The following is a 25,174-nucleotide window of genomic DNA, read 5'->3' as shown; positions in this document are numbered from 1 at the left end:
GTTAGAAAGTTACTCAAAACAGGCACAAGGAAAATCATTGCAGGTTTTGTTTCTTTAATCTCACTCATCATTTGTCCTGATTCAGTGCAGTGAAACAGTCCAGCATTTTTTAACATCCTTTTTTCCTCCTGCACCTGTGTTGTTATCCTGATGAGATTTTATTTATAACTCCTTCAGTGGATTGAAACATTGGGAGGCACCAGGCATGCTAGATGAGCTCATTTCCTTTGTGTAGTTTCTGCGATCTTGTCTGACTGAATTGAATCTGTCATCCATGGAAAAGGCCCAGGGGGTGTGTGGGGTGGGCAGGGAAGAAGAGAATGAAAAGTATTAGTTACTGGCCATAATAACAAAAAGTTGTGTTTTTATAATGAGAGAAGGATGGAAACTGCTTCATCATGCAGAACAGCCAGGAGCAGCATTTGTGGCACTGATTTGGCAGAAAGTGTGTAGGACTTTTCAGTGGGGGTAGAACAGTCCTCGGGAGCTGGAATGTACTTTCATTTAAGAGCTTGCTTTTAGAAGACTGGTATTTACAGGCATAGCTTAAGAATCAAAAGGTGCTTGGTTATTTCTTCACACTGGTGCTACACTCTCCTTCTGCAGTTCTTCTTTTAGAAAAGACAGTCACATATACTTGAGGCCCAACCATCTGAAATGGCCTTTAAGGAAAAGCTGGGTTGTTGTTTTATTTTCATCTGTCTAGTGGCACCACTGTAAGTACATGGACTGAGAGACCAACTCTACTGATCACGTAGAACAGGAATAGAGGCCAGTTCCTTGCCTCTGAACTGTACTTGTTCTGCAGGATTTGGAGTAGTGCAAGTGTGTCTGAAGCACTGAAATAAATAGATGCAATTCAGATTGCCAGGGAATACAATGGATGGAATGGGAATACATGTGGAATTACAAGGTTCTCTTTTATACAGTCATTTTTTAGAGCAGGATAACACATGACTGCAAAAACCCTTTCCTGACAGCCAAATAAATGGGACTGTGGAATAGCCCCTCATGGATATGATGGGACAGCTCCATCTCTGGGGACTTTTAAAAATACGAAGTACAGATGACTTGCGAATGTGCCGAAGAGCACATAGTTTACCCTGGCCCCAAGAGAAGGACTGGATAATGTGGTGGGGGTCTTTTCCATCTCTCATGTGTATGATACTGCTCAGTCTTTTCCTACTGTGTAAGAGCTCTCAAAAGAGTATGATGAGTTGTTGCCCTATTTCTGCAGTGCCTATGAAAATTGCAAATCAGGCCAAGCACTTGGCATGAGGCACAGTGGACGAGAACAACCTTCTTGAATTTTCCCTGAAATGTTATTCTCTGAATTACAGGGAGAAATTTTGAAGGGAGGATGAAGCAGAAACTTATGATAGGATTGGTGATAAGGATGAAGCGGTAGAAAGTAGGTCTAGAACCTAGGAAAAGGAAGGAAATAATGCACGATTGAGCAAAACCTCTTTTTTTTTTCTCTCCCTTTTTTTTCCCTTTTCCAATTTGGCAATTGTCTTGCCAAATGGTTATGTGAGCCACTTATGAGGTACTTGATTATGTGTGGTTCTCCCTCATGCAGTAGTGGCACATTCACCCCAAAAATAGCAATTGCCTTTGAAGGTCAATTACACAGCAATAAGAATTGTGCAAAAAACTCTGTTTTAGTGATGATTCAAGTATTTGGTCACAAAATGCCTTCTTATTAGTGAACATTTATATCAAAACAGTGTTTCAATTGAGAGGAGCATTGTAGAACTTTCAGATTGCAAAGTCAAGCCCATAAAAGTTAGAATATGCCAGAATTAGTATAACTTCTGATAATTTAATTCACTTACATCATACGCTGTGATCATCTTTATTTATATGATCATGAACAAATGTTGCAGAATATTTAGTTTTCCCATTTTATTCCAGTTAAATGTACATGTAAGTATAGATATTTCAAACTCAAGCACACAATCTGCTTTTGTTACTGAATTATTCGGTTCAGTTGCCTAAAGCCAGGCCCCACTGCTCTAGACACTTTATCAAAATAAATGAAACTGTTAGCTGTCCAGAAAGCTTAAATTTATTTTCCCTTGTGGGACCCTTCCCTGGTCCCTTGTGAAGAGGAAGCAGAGCAGAAAGTGACGTTAAATCACCTTTTATGGTATCAGTTCTGAAATTACTCTTTGGTCACTCCAGGCTGTAGCATGTCTGAGCAGCCTCAGTGAGCTCTGCCCTAGCCTAAGCTGCCTGGCTGTTGCCTACACAATGCTGCTTCAGAAGCTGAGATCAGTGGGTGCATGGCACAACACCAATACCAGCCCTCCCTTTATGCATATATTTATGAACTGTCCATAAGACCTGGGGCCATTCTTTGGAGTCAAACACTGACTGGGGTTTTGGTAAGGACAGTTGCTAACTCTGAGGAATTGTCCTGAATTTTGCATTACCAAAAATAGGACTGTGGTTTCTGGGCATGTGTGTTGGCATCTCTGTGCATTCAGCTGCACTGTGCATTGGTCACCTGTATCACTACAGGTTTTTCAGCACTCACTTGAATTTGGGACATTCTGGGTCTAAATTTCTAAATGTCTCTGCTTAAGAAGAAACTGCATATGTGTCTCTTTTGTAGGGCTCTTTCTGCAGGATATGAGACATAACAGGTTTGGTTTTCAGCACACCGATATTTTGCACTTTCTTACCAAGAGCCGTTGTGTAGTCTGTGGCAACTAATGCATCTTAAGATACATAATTCTCTAGAAATTTTTTTCTAAAATGAGAGATTCCCTTCTTAAACTTCTCCTTATCTTGAAGAGGATTTTATTTTAGCTTATATGATATCTCTTGCCTGCTGCCTTTTCCTTGTACTCAGAGAATGCAGGATGGAGGGAAAGAAGTTCTTCCCAGTCTGGTTACAGCACATCGCTTCACAAGAAGCATAAAATGTCACTCATTTAGGTCTTCATTTAACACTGAGGAACTCTTTGGTGTTAAAGGTGTAGTAATACCCTAACTCAGCTCTCAACTATCCCAGGGCGTTAGGGACCCAAAACATGGCACTGAAAATTCACTGAAGATTGATCCTTTACAAAACATGAAATCAGTGTTAACTTTGGGAATTTAGAAGAACTTTCCCTTTGAAGAAGGGCCACATCAGCAATAGAACTGGGAAGTAGAAACCTGAGCAGATTGCTCATGTGTCATTCTTCTTACATGTGTATTATGTCATCCATAGTAGAGATTACTGTAGTTTTTCTTTTCTGGCACCTTAATATGTGAGTGCATGGCCAAATCTGCTATCCCTCCAAACTGATAGAAATTGTTTGCACGTGTGAAGAGACGATCTGTGCCAAAATGAAACCTTGCATAGGCTGGTATTTAATTCAGGAGAGTGTGTACCCACAGTTCTGCTCCACACACACATCTTACGATTGCAGTCTTGCAGATCTGGTTGTGTGTGAAACTTTGTTGTGAGTCAGTGACAGGGTGCACTTCAGACACCAGATGGGGCCTTGGACATGTGGAGTTGCCAGGAGAGCCCGGTGGTCGGAGGAGCGGGTGGGGTGCCCCTTGCTTCCTCTAGGATCACTGAGCCACCTTTCTATCATGCCTCTTCATTCAAATATCTGAAAATCAAATCAAAACAGGAGGGGAGAGAGAAGAAGAAACAAAAATCAGACCTGCCTTTTTGAGATGTTAATGGCTGTAGAAAAGAACTCTCTCTGATGGAAATGCAATAGTAACTAAACCTAGTTCTTTTAAAAGACATGGCTAGTCATTTTTCCAAATTTTTTCTTTTAAAAAATGTTAGAAAATCTCTCTTGGTACTCTTTCATCCAAGCTCTCAGTCTGTGTTAGTGATGAAACAATCCACTCTCTGTAGACAATGAGAAAGTTTTGAGTCACATCTTTTTTGGTGCAACTTGAGGAAGCCTAAGTGAAGTAAAAAGAATTGTCTCAGAACCTAATTCATTCTATTCTTTTTCATTTAGAAGCACAACACCTTTTCCTTACAGTTTCATTTTTAAAGGTGGCCTAAATATTTAACAGTGTTCTTTAAAGTCACTCAGTTGGGGTTTCTTACATACTATTACTGGCAAGAGACAGCCTAATCAGCATTCTGGGAGTGGAGTTGGGCTTACATCCAAAAATCAGGAGGGTTAAGAAAGTGGGTAGCTCATCACTTCAGGCAAATAAAAAGATCAGGGTAAAGAGGGAATCTTAAAGAAGAAAGGCTATGGGGTAGCAGTAGTTAAGAGAAGCTATAGTAATAAGTGTTTGCTGTACCATTTTGCCTTGGGAGGACAGAAGAATATTTGGGAGGAGAGATGTCAGTGTTTCTGACATCTGGCATGGTTTTCCTGTTTCACAGTCTAAAAAGGGGTTGACCTTTTGGAATCACCTTAAAAACAGTTGGTGCTGTAAACCTTGAATTCAACTAAGATGTAGATATCAAATGCCAAAGTTCACTTTTTGCCTTCTCTCTTGCATTCTCTCACCCAAACCCTTTCCCCTCAATTTTGTAGGGTGATATCCATGAAGACTTTTGCAGTGTTTGCAGAAAAAGCGGGCAGTTGCTGATGTGTGACACATGTTCACGTGTTTATCACCTGGATTGCCTGGACCCGCCTCTGAAAACCATTCCTAAGGGCATGTGGATCTGTCCCAAATGTCAAGACCAGGTATTGTTGACAGACAGGGAGTTATGTGCAATGCATGTGAAAATTTTTTGGTGTTGAAGAAAATAACCAGATTGCTTGGGTTACTTAGACCAAGACAGCCTGACACTGAACAAATCTATTTCATGTGCAGCAAGACTTGTGTGAATTTCATTGAATTATTACCTCTGTTGGAATGTGTGCTAATACAAAACTGTCAGGTCTTGCTTCTTAATTCATGGTCTTTATTTGTTACCCTTATCTTTTTACTCTTTTTCTGGATCAAAGTATGCGGACTTTTTGAAAGATTATCAACCACCCATAGAAATTCTGCTGTTCATTTTAAGCTCATTGTTTCTTCAAAAGTTATTAGCATATTCTTCTGGACAAGTAAATAAAGCATTTGCACAAGCCCACCTCAATAGATAGAGCAAATATAAGCCCCTGCTTGCTTATATAAATCAAACATTAGAAGGTCTGATCACTGTCTTCAGTGATCTCTTCAATAATATCATCCAGCATCAGTATAATGAGTATAGGTGAACAGTTTCCTTCTAGATCATTCTCTGAAAATGTACAGTTGAAGTGAGCAGGTTATATTTTAATATTTTGTTTATAATTGCATTGAGATTGCATACAAGATGAAGAAGTAAACTGTTGTATTCCTAACCCTTCCTTGGAGCTCTAGGAGTTGCGAAGGGTTGTTGATAATAGGCAGTCTGGAGCTGTGTCCTGTCTAACACAGCTCATTGCTCGGTCAGCCACATGGCCTTTGGTGCACCAGTGGTAGCATGAGAAAACAGCCTGACCTATGATGTGCTGCTCAAAAGAATGAAAATGCAAAACTCAAGTGACTTGGTCAGTAGTTGCCAGAGAGGAGAGAGTATTTGACTTGGCTACTCCTGCTCTTGCCTACTCCCACCTTATCCCTCCTCTTCATGTTTCTGTGACAGCTTCCAACAAAATTAAGGAGGAAATCTGAGTAACTTCACTGCAAACTGACCAGGTCCTCTGTCTTCTGAGACACCACTCTGATCCTGTAGTAAAAATATGTGTCTTTCCTTTTAAAGTTTGTTAGGAAGCAAAATGTAGGGAGGGTCTGAAAGACATAAATGGTGCTTACACTTATAAAAGAGTTAGACAAGTCTATTAAGATGATTCTGATAAGAAGGAGTGATGGGACAATTTCATGTTTTATTAGCCAGAAGTGTGATGTTTGAATGTAGGGTGCAGAGACTTGGCTGCAGCATGAAAACTTCTTTCCTAGAACAACTAAGATCAGCAATTTGACTGAACCATGAAGTAATGTTTATGTCTCCTGGCAAGTTTTGAGTTCAGATATACTATCCTTTCATTCCTCTTTTAAGTTGTTCAGTATCATTAGCAGACTTTATTTGTGGCTATGGAGGGAATTTAGGAAAATGCTGACATTTGTAAGAAATAGGCTTGCTTTGTGGGAGCCACAATACAGTTGTGAATAATTCCCTCTGTTAAATCTCAGATCAGGTCTGTGAAGCTTCATGTTAACAGGACTGAGGCTAATGACAGCCATGAAAGAAAATCCTCAGTCCTTCTCTCTTTCTCTCTCTCCTTTTTGCTTTCTCTGAGGTAGGTTTTTTACCAGCTAAATCTCTATGAAAATTTTCTTTCAGATGCTAAAGAAGGAGGAAGCAATCCCATGGCCAGGAACTTTAGCAATTGTTCATTCATATATTGCATATAAAGCAGGTAAGAAAATGATGAAGACTTTTCTTTCACTTTTAATAATGGAAGATGTTATTTTTGGAGTGGGATGGAAGGGTGCTTCCTTTACAAAAGGAAATTTTGTCATACAAAAGGAAATAACCTTAATCACTAGTGAAGTGAAAATAGCAGTCTAAATATTTCTTAAGCCTGTCATGCTTGTGTATGTAGGTAAAATTTTGGGAGTGATTCAGTGCACAAGTTGTTAAGCATTGGTTTAAACACAATTCCCCTCTTTACATGAAGCAGTTTAGACCCTCTATCCACTATTGTAAGAGAAATACTTAAAATATTCTGTTTAATATTCTGTTTTGCAGCAAAAGAAGAGGAAAAACAGAAACTACTTAAATGGAGTTCAGATTTAAAACAGGAAAGAGAACAACTAGAGCAGAAGGTCAAACAGCTCAGCAATTCTATAACAGTGAGTATTGTCCTCCTAAATAACCCTTGACCTGTGTTCTGGTGCCACAATGCAGGGAGAAAACTATTATAGAGCAACTCCATCTACTAGACCTGTCATCCACTGGATTTATTTAGAATTGAGTGAGTACTTTCATTTGCTTTTTAGGACTTTGGGGAGCAGGAATGAAATTAAAGCAACATATGCTTACATTGAGTCTCTCACACATGATCCTTGCTGAACATGTGGTAGGTGTATGGTGACATATAACATCAGCAGGTGACAAAAATGACCCAGAGTGGTTTTGTCTGTGGGCAGTAGATGGAGTCCAGCTCTAGTGGCTCACTTTAACAAGAATGGTTTGGCCTCTGTGTATAGTGACAATTTCAGCCTTGGTGCACTCTCCAGACCTTTCTGATGCAAAAGTGACCATTTCCTTGTGGCTGACTCTCAGGATCTTGCTGTGTTGCCTTGGCAGTCAGCAGCTGGACACTGCACGTGCCCCTGCATGATATTAACTAGACAATGTCATACTTCAAACCAGAAATCTTGGCTTCCACCTTTGTTTATTGCAGTAATTGGAACATACATATTGAATTGGTCACTCTTCTCACCTTAATGTGCAGATTAGTCTCTTGAGATGCCAGTGTAAAGTTTGAGCCCCTTCTTGGTGCAGCCCTAGTCAGTATCACATAATGAAAATATAATCTCCTGTGTGGCAACATCTGTAAGGTTGGATTCATAATTACAGACTTTTTAGATACAGATGCACTTTCCAGGCTGCACTTTTCCTGTCTTTGCCTATTAGAGCAAAATTGTCCCATTTTTACAGACCCCTCAGTGCTGTCAATACAAATAAAATGATTGTGAGGGGCTGGCTAACAGTGCTGGGGACTGTCACCTTCTGATTAGCAGTAGCTGAGTGTAACCTGAGCAGTACTAGACAACTGTCACCATTTCTCAGTGGTGTACCCAGGCAGATGCAAGGCTTTAACATGAGGGATTGGCAGTGGGCAAGGAGAATGTTCATATTGGACCTGTCCAAAACAGGCATATTAGGTCTAGATGCTTTAGGGTTATTATGATGCCATGAGCTACATGTGAAAACATTAAAGCTAAAACCAACAGTATCTAGAGATCAGTGTGGAAAAAAGATTTTAAAAATGTAGGAAGCTTGCCATCTTCATCTAAAAACCTGAATGTAACAGACATAGCTACTGTTTTCTCATTTTTTTGAATTTCAAATATACATATAAGCAGTTTTTCACTCTTGAAACATCATCTGTGGGCTTTTTTTAAAGTTACCTTGCCCTGGCACTTAGCTGATGAGCTAGCTATGTTACTACCACTTCTAAGAGAATGAAGTGGCCACAAAATAAGATTTTCAAGTGAAGAGGAGTTTGGTTTCCTTTTCAAGTGCCCTTTTACTTATTGAGAGAAGGAAGTGATGTTCCTGCTAAAATATGAAAGCAAAGGCTGTATCCCATTAATGGTTTGCACGCACACTGTCAGCAGTCAGCTGCAGTGGGATGCCTGAGCTTGCAGATCTGAGTTAAAGAAATTTCAGTAATGCAGTACTAATAGAAAGAATTGTAAGAACATACACTTGGAAGTTTTCCTTCAAAAGAAACACAAAAGGATGGAGCTGTCTCCATCACCTTGGGATGAAAGGGAGCCATACCAGGTGACAGCTATTTTATTTCCTCAGCCTGCAAATATGAATTCTCCTCTGAAGACAGCCTAGACACTCTTTTCTTCTAGGCTGGAAAAGTGAAGTTGCAGCTGCAGTCTTTTCTGGGTACTTACATTTAGATCTGTGAACATCATATTCCTTCGCTTGCCTTCTTTCATTCATAAGCTCGAACTTATTACTGGTTTTGTGCTTTGCTGTAGAAATGCATGGAAATGAAGAATACCATCCTTGCAAAACAGAAGGAGATGCACAGCTCCTTGGAGAAGGTAAAACAGCTGATCCGCCTCATCCAAGGCATCGACCTTTCAAAACCCATAAACTCTGAGGTCAATTCAGTAGCCATCTCCAACGGCATGGACTCCACTAACAATACTAATGCTGCCACCTCCACCTTAGCCCCCTCCCCTTCCCAGAGCTGCATGGTGAACTGTAACAAGGGCGATGAGACTAAATAACACAGCCAAGTTAAGAAGGAGCCAAGGGAGGTGGCGGCGAGGAGAAAGAGCAAAATAAAGAAACTCTAGAAAAGCAAAACTGGATTTCTTCTGGAAAGTGCAGAATTCTTTAGTTCTTTGGTTCCAGAGAGAGCGTGAAGATGCTTGTGCCAGGCGGCACCGGAGTTTGCCAATCGATCCTTCTTATTCTGTGTGTACATGCGAAGTTTGGATCATGTTACATGAATAGTGCCAGCTGGGGGTTCTTTGCCAGCACCATGCCAAGTGAAATAATATATTTACTCTCTCTATATTTTACACCAGTGTGTGCCTGCAGCAGCCTCCACAGCCACTATAGGTTTGTTTTATTTTTGTTTGGGGTGAGGAGCAGGGATAAGGGAGGAGAGCAGGTTTCAAGTTCCTATTTGCAGAACAGTTTGTTTAGCTAGGGGAAAACAAAAACAAGTCCAAAGAGCCTATGGGCTTTTCCTGTTTCTAAACTCTCAGTACTATTAAACCAAAAAACCAGAAATATAAATTATCAAATCCCAGTGCCCAGAAGGGACAAGTCTATCAAATAAGCAGTATTTACTATTGTTTAGACAGGAGATGTACAAAAGGAAAGGAGATGGACTTTTCACTGAGTAACCAGCACATAGAGTCATAGGATATGCTGAGTCAGGATCACCGAGTCCAACTCCTGGCCCTACAGGACACCCCAAGAATCACACCATGTGCCTGAGAGTCTATGGGTCCTCACGCTCATCCAGAAAGTCTGTTTTGGGAATGGGAAAAGAGAGGGCCAGGGTCAGCTTGGAGCATTGGATGGAGGTGTCCCAAGAGAAAATGTGCATCAATTACTTGAAAATGAGATTCCATCCCTTTTCTGTATTTATAAACGACACAGGTATCCTGAACAAAGTAGCACATAACCCAGATGGTGTGAACTCAACAGAGAAATGTCCTTTTCTTTCACTTCCTTTCTCTTCTTTTGGTAACAAGAACTAAATAAGGAATAGAAAAGCTGTTTTTCAGGCTGACAGTCTAATTAAAGAGGTAGATGGGACCTTGCATGGTATAGATTAGAAGTAATAGTGTCAGTGAGATACAGTGAGTCTTTGTGAGTCCTTGTGTCATCGTTTTGGGCACTGTTTTTTTATGCAAGGGCAAAATCTTTGTATCTGGGGGAAAAAAAACCAACTTTTTTAAATTAAAAAGGAAAATAAAAGATATTGAGGTCTTCCTAGTGTTACTTAAAATAAGATCAAGGTAAGAAACATTGTAAAAAAAATTACAAAAGTGCTATTTGTTTCCTAAACAAGTGATTTCTATTAAAAAGGTGTCAGAACTGGAGAAAATGCTGTGTACTTAGAATTTTTTAACACAGACTTTGCTTATTTATGATGACATTCTGCTGTGTTTGTGTTCTAAAATCTAATGGGACAGTTTCCATAGGTTCTACCATACATCTACTGGCTAAAGTCTAAAGAGAAACAAATCCTACAGTGCTGGATCTCATCCCACTGGAGGATCTCCAGGCTTGTCTCTGCTGTTACCATCTCTCTCCCATTCTTCCATGTGTTTGTAACCCAGAGAAAAGCAATTGGCAGTGTGCTTGTGTAAGGCATTCATAGTTCTGTGATACAGACTGACTGGAGCTCGAGAATGAGAGACAGTGAGTTGCACTGAAATCACCCTCTGTTATCTCCTCTTGTTCAAGAAGTTCATCTCTAATGTATAATCTTTTCACTCTGGACAGCAGAGCTTGCCTTGTGCTTCCTGATTGTGGGGTCGGGCTCAGTTTAGGGTGCTGATTCTGTGTCCCAGAGCTGTCTGGTTTCACTGCAGCATTTGCATGTTTGGGCAAAGGCCATTTCCACTGGAAGTACCAGGAAAACTCCCTTTACTTCCTTACTTCATGTGGGAGCAGAGTGAGCCACTGCCCACACAACCAGGTGAGGCAGTGTCCCCAGTGTGGTGGCCTTGAGAGCATTGTTGGGTGGTGAGGCAGACCTGCTCAGTTCATAGTGGAAGATAGAAAAGCTTTGCATTTCAAGCATGCATTTCTGAGCCAGTGAATACTCTAGACACCTCATAGCCTGAGACAGTTTCTTTGCTGCCCCAGCCAAGTGGGCTTCTGTGGGGTTCTTGGAGCTGCTTTAGGTTGCCCTTCCGCCCTTTAAGGACTTCTATTCCTTCTGTAGGAGTGTGCACTATTTTCAGCTCTGGGCTCAGAACTGATATCCTGAGTTCTTACATTTGTCTAAGTTGGGAAAGGACTCTTACACACACTTCTGAGCTGAACCAATGATAACCCTGACTCTGTCTTTTGGTGTGTGAGTTCTGTTCTGGAACTAGCAGAGCTGGGAGGATAAGTTAGCAGAAGTGGCAGGGAGACAGCTGGGCAGACACTGTCAAAATGGATCATACTAAAAATGTCCTTCCATCAATCCAGTTACCAATGGGGTATTACCATTGGGCAGCACTAGGCCAGCAACCCACAGCACTTAGACAAAGGACTGTCTGTTTCAAGGGTTGAAGAGAAAAAACAAACTGAGCATGAGCCTTCTATAGAATATGAGCCATCAGCTAACAGCCAGAGATATTCAAGAGAAGCTGCCTTTTGGAACATGTTGGTCTTCAGCTGAACATTTGAGTGATTCTTAACAGCATCTTCTGAAGCATTGAGCATTCCTGCTAAGAGACCGTCTCCAGGGATAGGTGTGCTGAGTCTTTGTGGTTCTCATGCTCTTACTTCTGGGTTAACCTGAGCTCTCTTGGAAGCAGTGCACTATTTGGAGGTAGGAGGCTGTGCCTGGAGACTCAATAGTCCTTCTGTTTTCTTTGCTGATTCAGGAGAGGATGGGAATGAAATTCACTAGTAGCCATATTTAAATTTGCACAAAGTTAATCAGCCAGGAGATGTTAAAACAGCTATTACTGCTTTCCTGAGGCATCTGCTTGTCTCCAGAACCCAAGTAGATAGGTACAAATTTTATATCCCTTTTGTTACAGCATTTGTGTTCCAGACTGTAAAAGGATGCCTTTAGTTAATCATTACTTGGCAGAAAAATTATCTTAGACTTTTTGATGCTGCTTAGGTAGTTTTCTTTCTCTCTCACTGATCCTGTTGGGATGCTTTTCTCCTGGCTCTGCAACAGTATTAGCCAGTAGGCAAGGAGCATTCCTAAGGCTGCACTGACACTGGCAATGATGCTGCTGTGGAGACACAGTGAATTTGGGTTATCTCTCCCCAATTACCAACAAAAAGGTGGAAGGGCAATTGGTGTTTGCTAAATACAGAAGAAAATGGGGGTTTATCCTAGCTGCTGCAAGAGCTTCCAATCAAGGGAGAAATTTAAACTGTGACAGCTTAATGATCAAACTTTTCTTTTGGGTTCATATTGGTTTGGGGTTTTTTTCTCATGTAATATTTGAGATAGAATGAGTTTGTACTGAAACTTCTGCTTTTTGGGAAGCTGTCACACTGTCTGTGGTTTTGTTTTTCCAAACCACCATCAAGATATTAACTAATTCTTATGTCATTGCTTGTCATTGGTGGGAAACAAGTGGCTTTTAAATCTCTGTTATAAGGGAAGAAATGAGACCACAAAGGAATATCACATCAAAGATGGTCCTGGCTCTCAGCCCAGTGCTAAGGGCTTTAAGAAGTCACCCTGCTCCTTTGCTCAGAAATAGAGCAAGCCTTGCAGAAGTTTCTTTTCCCCTTCTCCGGCTGTTCTTTAAACTGCAGGAAAGGTGTGTTGTGGTCAGAGTGGGAAAGTGAGCCTGTGACCTGGCCAGAAGAATTGGTATCATCAGTGGTGTTTTCATTGTCTTTGTTCAGAGCCAGTGGGTTTGGTGCTGTGCAAAACATGGAGGAAACAATACTTCTAGGGATGATTGGAAGGTAGGGTGAGTAGCATGGCTGATTCTTCCAAGACATCATTATCCAGGAGTTACCATGTTGGTAGGATGAACTAATGCTTTGCATGAGCAAAACGGGGCTTTGTTCTATGTTGCAAGCAGGTTTCTGTCAGTGGGGATATGAATTAAAAACCTGGAAATTAAAGGGGTGATAATTTTATGGATGGATCTATTGGTTTTATTGTTGGCAGAAAAAATAATATTGCATTTTATCTTTGCTAGATTTAAGAAAGCAAATCTGTATTCCAAATGTCCAGAAATGTGAAACCTAATTCTGACCTCCTTGGCTTCAAATCATCTTCCCTGTACTGTTGCAGAGACAGCTCTGAAAAGCAGCATGGTCAGCATTCAGGAGAACCTGGAGTGAAACCTCCCTCTTAGCCCCATCAAGCTGTGGCAGCCCACAGTACAGGAAATAAACTCTGACATTTCTCTCTCATGTGGATACAGCAAAAAACATTTGTGAATTTGCAGTGCACATGTTTCTCTCTTTTCTTTTCCTCAGCTGGGTTGCACCCCCACCCTCTTTGATTCTGAAGCACTGATGATGAATACATGCTTTTAATGAAATGGGGTTTTAAAATAACATATTAAGATGTTAGACCAAAATTCACTCTTTTACTGAGGACCTCTCTCAGTGAGCTGTTCAGACAACCACCAAAATTCCAGTATTGCACTTCCTTGTGGACACGCCCCTTTGGGCAGGGCTCCTTGTGTCTTTTAGAATCGTTTTGACCCTTCTTCACCTCCTGTTGTCCTCCCTTGGAATTCTGGAGATCCAAGGCAAGTTAAACTTTGCTGGATTACTGCAAAGAGTTTTCTGATGAGTATGTAGGAGTCAGGAACCTGGGGAAAGAGGAAGATGTTTTGTTGTGCAGCTGATTCATTTGGCGCTTAGGCTTGCCTGGCCAACAAACTACCTCAGCAAAGTCCATTCCCAAGCACTATGGATTCTGTAGTTTCTGGCATTCAGAAGGCAAAAGGTCCAAAGAACCCTCCATCAGCCAGCTAGGTACTGGTCTCTGAGGACGTGTGAGCAAACCTTGCAGTGACATGCTGCTGGATCCTTGTTTTCAGTGGTCAGACATGGAGCAGAGAATGACCCAAAAATCAGATGGGATCAGGAAAAGGGAGAGCTGCAGATGTCTTGTCTCCAGGTTATTGCTCTCTTGCTCAGAGAGCAAATTATTGCTCTCTTCTTAAAGCCTCAGTCCTGTTTGTAACTCCTACGGAATGGAATGGAATGCTTGAAAACTACTATGAGTCTCTCTGTCCTTTACCCTTAGTTCCCATTCCCCTCCTGTTTGTCTCTTACCTGGGACAAGAACTTTCTGCATCACTGTGTCTTGTATAGGCTGAGCACATAGTTGATCAACTTGCCAATAAAGAAAATTATTGATATCATGCACTGGTAAGCTTGGTAATTAAAGGCCCATGAAAAGATAAATGCCTCTCCCAGAGGTTAATTTAATTGTGGACTTGTATCAGAAAACCAAGAGCTTACCTGTGTGAGAGTCTGTCTGTATCCTTGTCAGTATTACTGAAATACCTGAGTAGTGAATAGAACAGAGGCTTGCCAAGAGCATGGCTGCTGTGGAAATCAGTGTGCTGTGCAAGTCCTTGGAGTGTATCTCATGTGAGCAGCCAGGTCAGGGCTTCCCATCTCCCTGGGGCCAGAGGTGGATGCTGCAAGGGACGGATTAAAGGACAGAAGCTTTTGAGAAGTGGTACAGGGCTGGAGATGGAAAGGAAGAGAGAAAAAGCAGGAGCAGCAAAGGAAACAAAGATTACTTGGAGTAAAGCAGAACAGAGAGAAAAAATATGGAGGTCTCTCCATACTAGGTGAGAAAGTGAGGGTAGGAAAAATCCAGGAGTGAGACAGGTCTCTCTTCTGAGTAGATAGGTATTCCTGTAGTTACAGGGTTTGAAAGTTCAGTGGAAAGAGTAGAACAAAACTCTTTTATCCTACCTCAATTTCTGACATGGGATGGTCTGTATTCCAAAAGGAGCAGGTGTGGTGGGAGAAAAGAGCTGCTTAGGTGCAGATTGGAAAGGAAATAGGCACATCCCTAGCTCTGCTTCTGCTGCTGAGTGATCCTATCCTGATGAGAACCCTATTTGACTTCTAAGCTACAACATGGGGATAAAGCAGATCAAGCAGACCTTGAGGTAGCTAGAGCCTACTCTAATCTGGACTGTATTAATTAAACATTTTCTTGGCTATAAGCATTTCCAAGACTAGTTAAAGGTTCAGCTCTGCTGTTGTAGTTGCACCTTCCTAGTTCAAGTGTTACAATGAGCCTAGCTGAAACTAGAATCAGCTCCCAGAGGTCTTGGGTTCTGTGTGAATGAAGGAGATGATATGGAGTAGGATGTGTGATTCAGGTACTTCTCAGCCACCTCCTGGAGTATCTGTGGAAGATCCCTGCTCTCTGGGCTGTCATATATGGCAGTTCTGTGCCAAAATCCCTCTGTTTGAGCAATGCCTCCCTTTTTTCTCAGGACCTGGTTTCTTTAGGGACACATGGAAAGGGACATTTCCCCAGTGCATCTAAACAAGGGACATGTGTTAAGTTCAATGTAACCTGTGAGGAGCTGAGGGCCTGCCCCTCAGCTACACTCAGCAGCCAGACCATGGGGCGCCCTCCTGGGAAAGCAGCTGTCCCAGCTCTCCTGTGTAATCAGGGGCAAGCTCTGTGCCTGTTCTTCTCTCTCTAGTATCCTAGCAGGTGTCAAAGGCTTCAGATGGAGAAACTCAGCCCAGTCCTTAGTTCTAGAAAGGAAGAAGAACTCAAGGACTTGCTCACTATCAGGAGTGCCTGGGGAACTCAAAAGCCTTGAGAGCGTGGCTCTGTCGCGGGTGGAGAGCTGGCACAGAAAGGCAGCAGCAGCAGTGAGCAGTATCAATCAGCTCAGCACTAGCTTTTGCATCTTTTTTCTTTTGCCTAAATTTACACTGGCAAGAATAAACCTCAACCAATCCCTGCCCTTTTGTCACCAGCCTTCTTACATCTGTTCTGTTGGAAAACAAATGAAGTATTGTTTCCTTTGTAGTTTGAGAACACTTTTCTCAGTGAGCAATCAGAACTTAGTGAGCCTTAGGGCTATAGCTTAGGTGGGGAAGGGAGGCAGTGTCACAGGACAGTTCCTGGGGCTGTGTTCTGTGACCACCCTTGATTTTGGATCCCCAGCACTGAGGTTTGATACTGCAGCAGCACTGGGTACATGCTGTGCACGTGTAAGGGCAGGGGTTCCCCGGGCTTGTTATCCAAGTTTGTTATTGGTGTCTCAGGTGGGGCCAGAATTGCTGGGTAGGAAAAGAGATTGCTTTGTGCCTCATGTTCCCCTCTGTAAGGCAGGTACTGGCAGTTCTGACTCTGGAAGAGCAGATTTCCATGGCTGCAGGCACTGGGGTAGGCACTGTTGAAAGAAGCCCCGTGCTGGGTGTGGTGGGAGGCTGCACGTTTCTGCTTGTTCTGGGCTAATGTGTAATTTCTAATCATAGTCTCTTATGTTTCTTCACTTAAATGATCACTGACATCAAAACAGTGATTGACTCTAGAGCCAGGCAGTGTCTTACCTCTCTGCTCTCCCTTCCAGAAGGTATGCTGTCTCTGAGTTGCTCCTGATGTCTCATGTGACAGGCAGCCAAGACCCTCCTTAAGGAAGGTTTTTGCTTCTGCAAAAGCTTCCTGGCAGCCCCTGCAGAGCCAGCAGCAGTCATATCCCTCAAGCTGCTTCACTCCAGCTGCAGGGTCCCACCAGGTGCCATCTTACATGGTCAGAGATGTCTTGGCTTCCTCTCACAGCCCCACAGAAGCAAAGCATGCGTTCCAAACTCCATTGAGCAAAGATTAAACAAGATAACAGCACATAGCAGGGGAGTCTGCTAGTGCCGACCTGTCCAGGCTCCTGTGGAGGAAGGAAACAACTTTGCTGTGTCAACAGCAGTGGACACAGGTGGTGGTGAGCTGCAGCCACCTGCAAGGTCTGGTGCAGCACTGGGGTGGCTGCCTATACCCAGTTTTCTCTAGGGAGCTGACTGGCTCTACTCTGCAGCAGACCCCCCATGTCTGCAGCTGAGGGCAGGAGTGTTGTGAACAACCCTCTGCTTGTTCAGGAGAAAATACTCAGGCTTCAATCATGGCTTCATGTTCCTGCAATCACTGCAGCACCATCTCTGTAGATTTATTGATGCCACCACCCCACCTGTGTGCCATGCTTCATCCCATTCCCCCATGCCCACCTGGTGTTTCACCAAGACTGAGCTGTAAAGTGGGAGTCCTGGCATGGGCCTGGAGCAGGAGCTCCCCCTGAAGGGCTCTGTGTCTGAGCCTGCTCCTTCCCCCAGTCTGTCTGATTTCTCCAGGGGATTTTGGTGAACAGCCCCCAGTTCTGGCAGTGCTGTCCCTGCAGCCACGGGCCTGGTGCTGCATGGGATGACAGCAGCTTCTCTCCCAGCTGGGTTTCTAATGGCAAAACCACGGGCTCTGTCCTCCATGAGCCAGTGGCACCTGTGCTGTACCATTCCCCACCAATCTCCCTTCCTTGCAGGCCCGGCTGTAAAATGCCCTTTCTGACTGGTACTGCTCTGTTGTCACAGAATCACACCATGAGAACACCCACTTGTGAACTGGTTTGGGTTTTTTAAATATCTCTATTTTTTTTAGCCTGATGCTCATAGTGATCTGCAGTATCTGCTGCCTTCAAGTTCCTTGTGGTTTCAGTTTTGGTACAAATGTGTTTAGATTTTAGCAAATTAAAGTTGGGGGGAGGGGGTACAGAGCATCTGATCAATTTGTATTTATTTATTTTAACATTTTACTAAATAAAACACAGTAAAATATCTTGTCTCCTTAGCTGTATGTACCAGGAGGGGACAGTGGGTCCCACAGGCACAGGGGTTGTAGCAGTGCCCATAGCAAGTCCCCAGCTCCAGGAGGGGTGTCTGAGCATGGCTCTGTGCAAGGACTGTGTAACACCCTGGCTCATTTTCTTGGCAGGGAGAAGGGCACTACGTTAGGAGAAATGAATTTTAGCTCCAAAAGGGGCTGTGCTCAGTTCAGACAATCTCTCTGGCTCTGACTCTGTGGGTGCCTCCCAGCTGATGCTGCCCGGCAGAGGGCACATGGAGACAGCTCAAGCTGGGCTTATTTCCAAGTACCTCCACCCTTGCAGGAACATTTTGGGCTAGTGACCATCTAGGATTATCTGAAGGATTATCTGAAAACGATGGTGCACAGCCCTCCTGCTGCAGGCATGCCAGTGCACCTCCCAAACAACCACAGAGCCAGCATTTCCACTGCCTCCTATCTACCGAGGAGTCATCTGCAGGAGGCCTGCTCCAGCTCAGCCCTGCTCCACCCAGCTCTAGCAGTGTCTACATCTGATCTAACCCTCTGACCTTGCTTAGTGCAGCAGCACAGTATCCGTGAGCTTGGGCTGCATTAAACAAAAGCTGCCTGCTAGGGACTGGTGAGGTGGAGCTGCCTTGACTTTACAGTGATGAGCAATATCTTCACAGCCCTTTCCCAAATAAAGCCTCAACACTTGCTCCTGGCAAACCATCCTTGTCCTCCTCCCTGCAGAAACGAGGCTGGCGTCCCGTGGGGCCTCAGAGCTGGCTTTTATTCCCAAGAGTCTTATAAAGTCAAGGCTTTCAAGGACAAGCTGCAGCACTGCCACATGAAACCACATCTTCTTCTACTTCGGTGTGATTAAACTGATTCTATGCTAAGCCAGAGGCTCCAGTTCAGGGGTGCTGGCCGTGCAGGCAGGCTGCTGGGGTCCCATTGCAGCACAGGAACCATCAGCCTTAAGCCCACCTCAGCCAGCACCACCAGCCCTTTCAGAGCTGGCAGGGCACCTGCGTGCCTTGGGCTACTCCTCCATTGCTCTCCGCCTGCTGCCTTCCCTCCAGGGGACATGTGCAGGGTCACAGCAGAAAAAAGTTAATAACCAGGCAGTTATAACAAGAATGTGAAAAAGAATAAAAAAGCTTTAATTTAAAAATTAAATTAAAAAGAGAGAATAAGCAAGAGGCGTTTGTGCCCTTTCCATACCCCGCACTTTCTATGGTTCCTCTTAGCCACTCCCACCATGGACGGAAATCCTCACCCTGTACAGAGCAGGCCCTTGCAGCCCAGAGCAAAGCTAAGAAGAGAACAGTGGAGACTGCAGCAGCAGCTGGCCTGGAGAGCCTCTAGGGCCACCAGCAAAATCATCTGGGAAGAAGAAAAGATTAAAAATAAAACCCAGAAACTCTAATTACTGAATTCTTATGAGAAAAGTATTAAATAATTTAAATAGTGTGAGGAATGCAAGGCATCCTCTGTGCTCCAGTGTGTGATAGCGATAGAACAGTGTCCAGTCAAGCTGCTCCAGCATGGGGTTCCTTCCCTCACAGTGTTCAGCTATCCTCTTGTCCAGTGTCAGCCACATCCCTGATTGTTGATGGCAACAACTGTGCTGCCGAGAACTGGGGAGGAGCAGGGTGGGCCTCACTGGGAACTTCTCCCAGCCTCTGCTGGCCCATGAAGCTGCTGTTTTGGGGATGGTTGGCAGCCCTGCCCTGTGGGGCAACAGCAGCACAGGAGAGGATCTGTCACCAGCATGGCTGCTCCCAGCTGGGAGGTCCATCCTGGGAGCTCACTGCTGGCAACAGCAGACAGCCCATTCTGGTCTGGGAGCTCATCCTGCTCTGGGTGACTCCCACACCACCTGTACGGAGCCAGCTCCACCGGAGACTGCATCCATACAGATGAGGAATATTAATATTTACCTCCATTAAACAGCCAGCCTTGATCTGGCTTTGAACCAAGGCTCCAACTACTTGCAGTACTCCCTGGCCACTCGTCTCAGGGTGCCGGGACACTTCCTCTGAGCCTGCTCCACAAAGGATGCAAAGGGTTGCTGTACGACCTCATCTCCAACTCACCAAAGCCCCTGAGGGCCTTGCAGACTGAGACCTAGGGCCATTGAGCAGAGGCAGAACAGAGTAAGGTACAGCTCCCAGATCTCTGGAGGAGCCAGGCCTCAAGGTGAGGTGAACTAATGAAGACCGGGAATCCACATCGGCTAAAAGAAGGAGGGGAGGAGATCCCACCCCTGGCCCCTGGCATGGGGAGGTTCCCCTGTAACACAGGAAGGCTGGAGCAGCTTGACCTGCAGGCACTGCCTGTTCTTGCAGCTGTTGTCTTCCACCTTATCTAAAGGCATCCCTTTGGTGGGCTGGAGAGGCTGCGCTGCCGACTCCGTTCCCTCGGGCTGGGCGGCGGTGGTGGGCAGAGGCAGGAGGGAGGCCCTGCGCCCTCCCTTTCCAGTGTGCTGCTTGTACCCCGCACCCAGTGTCCCCAGGCGTCACAGGCTTCTCTCGGCAGTGAGGTATTTGAGTGCAGCAGCCCCGTATCGCCGTGACAGGTCCTGGTGGAACTCCTCCCGCAGGGTCTGGAGGCAGCCCCGGTACCCTGCGCTCAAGCGGAACTTGGAGATGTCGAAGCTGGGGGCATGGGGCATGTGGATCATGAAGGCATTGGGCAGGACCAGCAGCTCATACTCCTGGGGACAGAGCAGCAGCCCTTACCATCAACGGCTTGGTGGCACCCACATGTCACTGCCCAGCCATGGGCCCCCAACACCCAGCGGTGCCAGGAGCCCCACACCCACCTGTGCATCCAGCTCCATGATGTGGGACACTTTGTTCCAGCCGAAGCCGACGAACCTCTGGTCATACCTGGGGCAGTCTCGCCTCACTACAACGTAAGGCTCGAAGTCTGGCTGCCATGCCACACGGTACGGCACGGTGGCCGTCCGCCATTTGGCGTAGTCTGTTGGGGCGTGGCCTTTTGGCCACACGTGGTACCTACGGGGAGACATGGAAATGGAGACTGAGGCAGTAGAGGATGCAGGGGGTCTGCTACCCCACTCTGAGACAGGGGGTGCACAGCCTCAAGCCACACAGACTTCTGCTCGGATGGTGGGACAATGCTACCTGAAGGTGTAGAGGGAGCCCATGTCCAGCATGGAGAGCAGCTCTGCTTTGGATTTGGGAAAGGTCAGACGGTAGTGCAGGGTCTCAAATGCTGGCACGATGAGAGCTGCCTTCCTCTGGGGCAGCTCCAGCTGTTGGATGGAGTTCCTGTAGTAGTAGGAACGGTGTGAGGTCTCCCTGACTGTGAGACATAGCCACAGCCTCCTTCCTCAGCCCCTCTAGCCTGCCCACTACTCCATATGGGTATTAATGTGTTTTGAGAATTTGCAGTGGTACCATGCAGGGATAGAAGGAACAGGGGAACTCTCAAAGCCACAGCTCCTTCCTCACCTACTGGTGTCTGACAAAAATAAGGGCCGGACCCCAAGGTTGAACACAAAGGAAACAGCTCTGCCTGTTGAGAGCTGCTACCCAGGGCATTTCCTGAAAACTCTGGTGCTTGGAGAGCCCAGCAGGCTGAGCAAGAGCCAGCTGGAAAAGGCCTTACCTGAGGTAATCGTAGAGGCCATACATGGGCAGGAAGTCGATGTCCGTCAGGAAGACGTACGGGGTCTGCGTGTTGGCCAAGGCCACGTTGCGCAGGAGGTTGATGGGGTAGAACTGCCCCTCCTTGTAGACAATGTGGTAGGCCACGTTGCGGCGGGCGCTCAGCACCTCCGAGGCCTGGGCGTAGCGCAGGAACTGCTGCGCCTCGGCGTCCGACATGTACAGCGCCAGGCTGATGGGGCCTGCCCAGTGCTTGCAGATGGCCTCCAGCATCTGTAACCTGGAGCAGAGGGCACAGCCTGAGCACCAGACCTGCCCTGAGGCAGCTTCTGAACCAAACCCACAACTGGGTGCCTCCAGAGAGCTGTGTGCCAGTCATGCCCGACTCAGGAGGGAGCAGGAAGAACTGATGTTCCCAGCTTGGGGTGTTGTTTCTCACTGCCAAATGCTGGCGTGAAAAGGATGAAATGAGATTCCCTGGTAGCTCCAAAGCTGTAGATCCTATCCAGATGCGTGGATGCGGGTTCCAACCTCCCACCAGTTCTACTGGCAAGTACCTGTCCATGGAGAGCTGGGCCACGAGGGTGACATCGGTGGGGTTGGGAAAGGCCAGGAACTCATACTGCAGGAAGAACAGGTGGACGCGGTGCTGCATGAGGTGCTGCTGGCGGAAGTCATAGCAGGGATCATCCTCATCCAACTCCTCCAGCGCCTGCTGCAACTGCAACAACATGAAGGTGAGAGAGACTAGGAACCCCAGGGGCAGTTGCATGAGGTCTCTGCCCGCCCAGAGCTCTGCAGCTGAGGGCAGAGTTGCAGTCAGCCTCACCTGGTCCCTGGGTGGGCTGGGAAGACTGGCACAGCCAAAAAGCTCTCTGCGCAGCAGGTTCCCATCGTACTCCAGGAAGGTCAGGTAGAGGTTACGGAAGAACTCCACGTGCTTGTTCTTCACCCGCAGCTTCTTGGGCGAGTTCCAGTGGATCACCTGAGCAGTAGTGTGTCACCCCATGTAAGGGAAGTCAGCAGCACCAGGCTCCCCAAACCCTCAGACCCCATGCTGACTCCCCTAGACTTCCAGTGCCTGCACTGCCTTCATGCCCTCCCCAGTCTCAAAAGCAGCAACCCCACCCACCTTGAGATCTGAGAGCTCAGTGTAGCACTGCTCCGAGCGGGTGTGATCAGAGAGCTGCACATTCCAGAAGCAGGGAAGCCGGTACACCAGGGATGGGTCCTGCTTGATCACCGCATTGAAGATATCCTAGGAGAGAGAAAGGTGAGTGCACGGGTGGATGAGGAAGATCCCTGTGTCTGCAGTGCTGTGGGAATGCAGAAGGACCAACCTGTCCCAGAGGAGGGACAGTTACCTGATCAGCCAGCGAGGTGGAGAGCATGCTCATCAGCTCCCGCTCTGCTGTCAGCCGCCACATCTGCTCCCAGCCCAGGCGGCGCAGGCGGTCCAGCAGGAGCAGGATCACCCCTGAGGGCCAGGGGAGAGGGCACAGGGTCACTGAGAGAGCACTCAGCCACCAAAGAGCTGAGGCACAGCTGCCTACATGCCTTCAGCCCCTGGGACATGCCGCTTCTCTGTGCCCACCACAACCCTGGGATGCTGTAGCACTCCTCTTGTTCCCACCTCCTTCCTACTTTACCCAGTCTCCCTGTGCCAAGTACCACCTCAGCTGCACGTGCCATGAGGCTGCACCTGCCACCCTGGCAGCTCACACTCACCTGTGTTGAAGCCACGTCCCAGGGCTGGCCATGGTTTGTGGTTTTTCCACAGGTTGCCTAAGTACCAGTCACTTTGGTTCTCCACCAGCCCAATCACCTGCTTTTCTGAGAAAACAGAGGGACGTGGATGAGGTCATCTTGCTGAGGGCCCAGAGGGCCCAAGCAAACCCACTGTGCTGGTACTGTGGCAGGCAGGCACTGCCACCCTGAGCCCAGCATCCAAGGCCCCCTGCCAGGGCCCCAGGGGCACCCTATCCTCACCAGAAAACTTTCCAAAGACAGCCCAGAGCTCAGCAATGTCGGTGGCAAAGGTGATGTCTGTGTCCAAGACAATGACTTTGGAGAGGTTGGAGGGTAGTGCCTTGGTAAGTGTCAGCTTCATCAGTCCGTAGATGCCAGAGTAGTGCTTGTTGGGGATCCATGACACCTCTGGCTGCAAGGCAACACACCTCAGGGCCAGGCATGGCCATGCCCTTCCCCTGCCCTGGCAGCTGTGTGTCCCGGAACCCCATGCAGAGGAGGCCAACAACAGAAGGGTCATGCAGAGCTGTGGAGCCAGCCAAGCCTAGAGCATTTCCTCCAGCCACCAGAATCCCCACCTGGACTCCAGTGTCTCACTCAGCTCTGCCACAGAGGCACTGCTACCACAAGGCACTTCCCCACCTTGCCAGTACCAGCCTTGGGCTCCCCTCTCAGCAGCACCAGCAACAAGCCCAGAAAGAGGAGGGGGTGAGAGGGATCAGCAAGAAAAAGTTACTTATCCTCCATCCACTCATCCCTCTCTGCTGCTCCCCTTGACCCTCTAAGCATTGGCTTGGGACAGGGTAAAGGGAGGGCAAGCACCTGCCTTCAAGTCATCGGCATTGTAGAAGCTGACGTGGACGGAAGGCACCATCCAGGACTGGAAGAGTGTCTGAAGGATCTGGTGGGCCACCGAATCCGTGATGAAGTGAAAGTGGAGGGGGTTTTTCCTGCCAAGGCCAAGCACAGCAACATTCAGCATCACAGCAGCATGAAGAGGACATAGTTCCCCATCCCACCCATGGACAGGTATCAGCCGAGGGGGCAAGTGGAAAAAAAACCCTCCAGGGGAAACAAATTCCACTGTGCCACTCTAAGCACAAAGGGTAGAGAGAGGTCCTAGAGCCCCTCTTCTGCAGCACTGCCCTGCTGCAGCCTGCAGTAGCTCATCTGAGAACCCCAACCAGCAGGCTGCTGGCACAAGGTCTCCTCATTACCTGTGGAAGAGGATGGATTTCACCAGCGTGACCACGTCCCGGCTCGCGTTGTGCCCAGCACACACAATTGCAACGTGAAGGAGCTGCCCAAAGACAAACGGTGCCTTTTTGAGACTGGACACCTCCTCCCTGCAGGGGTGTCACCTCCTGCCTGGGACCACACTACAGGGAGAAGCTTCAAAACCCAAACCTTCCCATGCAGAAGGAGCCCCAAAGAGAGATGGGAGTTCCCTAACTCAGAAGTGGGAACAGGAGTCTTGCTGCCACTCCTCCTGTCTGGTCTCCTCTGGAGAAGGAAAATACCCTCACCCACTGAGCACTGTGGAGAGCCAGGATAAGGCCTCAGCACGGCCAGAGCATCGGGAGAGCAGTGCCAGGTGAGGTGCTCACATATCCATGCTCCACAGGGTCCCAGCCTCCCACCCAACATTCCCTATCCACAATGCCACCATGCTGGTGCCATCACCCACCTCACACTTGTGCACTGTCCGCTGCTTGGCACAGGCTGTGTGGTTGCTCCTCTCGCCCCCAGGGGGGTCTCTGTCCTCGGCAGAAGCCCCCCACTGCGGGCTGCCATCGCTGCCCTCCGCCTGAGCCTGGCTGAGCTGCAGCCGGAGCTGCTGATTCTCCTCCTCCACCCTGCGCACACGTGAGGCCAGCGCCTCCCGCTCCACATCCCGGCTCGGCTGCTCTCCCAGACAGGGTGGCAGCAGGAGGAAGCGGCCATCTGTGGAACAGATATGGACATGAAAAGGGCATGGCAAGGCCAGGAGAGCCCACGTTTGAATGCTGGGGCAGAACCACAACTGAGAGGTCCAGGCATGTCTCACAAACGCCCAGCCAACATCTCAGCTCTGTTCCCCTGATCTTCAGAGATGTCCCTGGAGATGAC

The 25,174-nt window shown here is 46.8% G+C and overlaps 2 protein-coding genes across 8 annotated transcripts in view; one reads left to right on the top strand and one right to left on the bottom strand.

Annotated features, from left to right (window-relative positions):
* The window catches only part of PHF21A (PHD finger protein 21A), a 139,899-nt gene extending 114,905 nt beyond the window's left edge, over window positions 1-24,994 (top strand). For all 6 annotated transcript variants that reach the window (XM_074543044.1, XM_074543043.1, XM_074543046.1 and 3 more), the window contains 4 exons: window positions 4,512-4,667; window positions 6,296-6,371; window positions 6,704-6,807; window positions 8,680-24,994. In XM_074543044.1, the coding sequence (XP_074399145.1) occupies window positions 4,512-4,667; window positions 6,296-6,371; window positions 6,704-6,807; window positions 8,680-8,934 (591 nt within the window). In that variant the 3' untranslated portion in view covers window positions 8,935-24,994. The remainder of the gene's footprint in view (window positions 1-4,511; window positions 4,668-6,295; window positions 6,372-6,703; window positions 6,808-8,679) is intronic.
* The window catches only part of LARGE2 (LARGE xylosyl- and glucuronyltransferase 2), a 23,565-nt gene continuing 17,211 nt past the window's right edge, over window positions 18,821-25,174 (bottom strand). For both annotated transcript variants that reach the window (XM_074543038.1, XM_074543039.1), the window contains 13 exons: window positions 24,753-25,009; window positions 24,283-24,365; window positions 23,888-24,015; window positions 23,306-23,473; window positions 23,045-23,149; window positions 22,681-22,793; window positions 22,449-22,574; window positions 22,146-22,301; window positions 21,874-22,037; window positions 21,318-21,596; window positions 20,831-20,977; window positions 20,506-20,701; window positions 18,821-20,397 (listed from right to left, as the gene is read on the bottom strand). In XM_074543038.1, coding sequence (XP_074399139.1) covers window positions 20,200-20,397; window positions 20,506-20,701; window positions 20,831-20,977; window positions 21,318-21,596; window positions 21,874-22,037; window positions 22,146-22,301; window positions 22,449-22,574; window positions 22,681-22,793; window positions 23,045-23,149; window positions 23,306-23,473; window positions 23,888-24,015; window positions 24,283-24,365; window positions 24,753-25,009 — 2,120 coding nt within the window. In that variant the 3' untranslated portion in view covers window positions 18,821-20,199. The remainder of the gene's footprint in view (window positions 20,398-20,505; window positions 20,702-20,830; window positions 20,978-21,317; window positions 21,597-21,873; window positions 22,038-22,145; window positions 22,302-22,448; window positions 22,575-22,680; window positions 22,794-23,044; window positions 23,150-23,305; window positions 23,474-23,887; window positions 24,016-24,282; window positions 24,366-24,752; window positions 25,010-25,174) is intronic.

This window comes from Zonotrichia albicollis, chromosome 6, assembly GCF_047830755.1.
Source record: "Zonotrichia albicollis isolate bZonAlb1 chromosome 6, bZonAlb1.hap1, whole genome shotgun sequence".
Lineage (NCBI taxonomy): Eukaryota > Metazoa > Chordata > Aves > Passeriformes > Passerellidae > Zonotrichia > Zonotrichia albicollis.
This window is presented reverse-complemented; position numbering and strand designations above follow the sequence as displayed.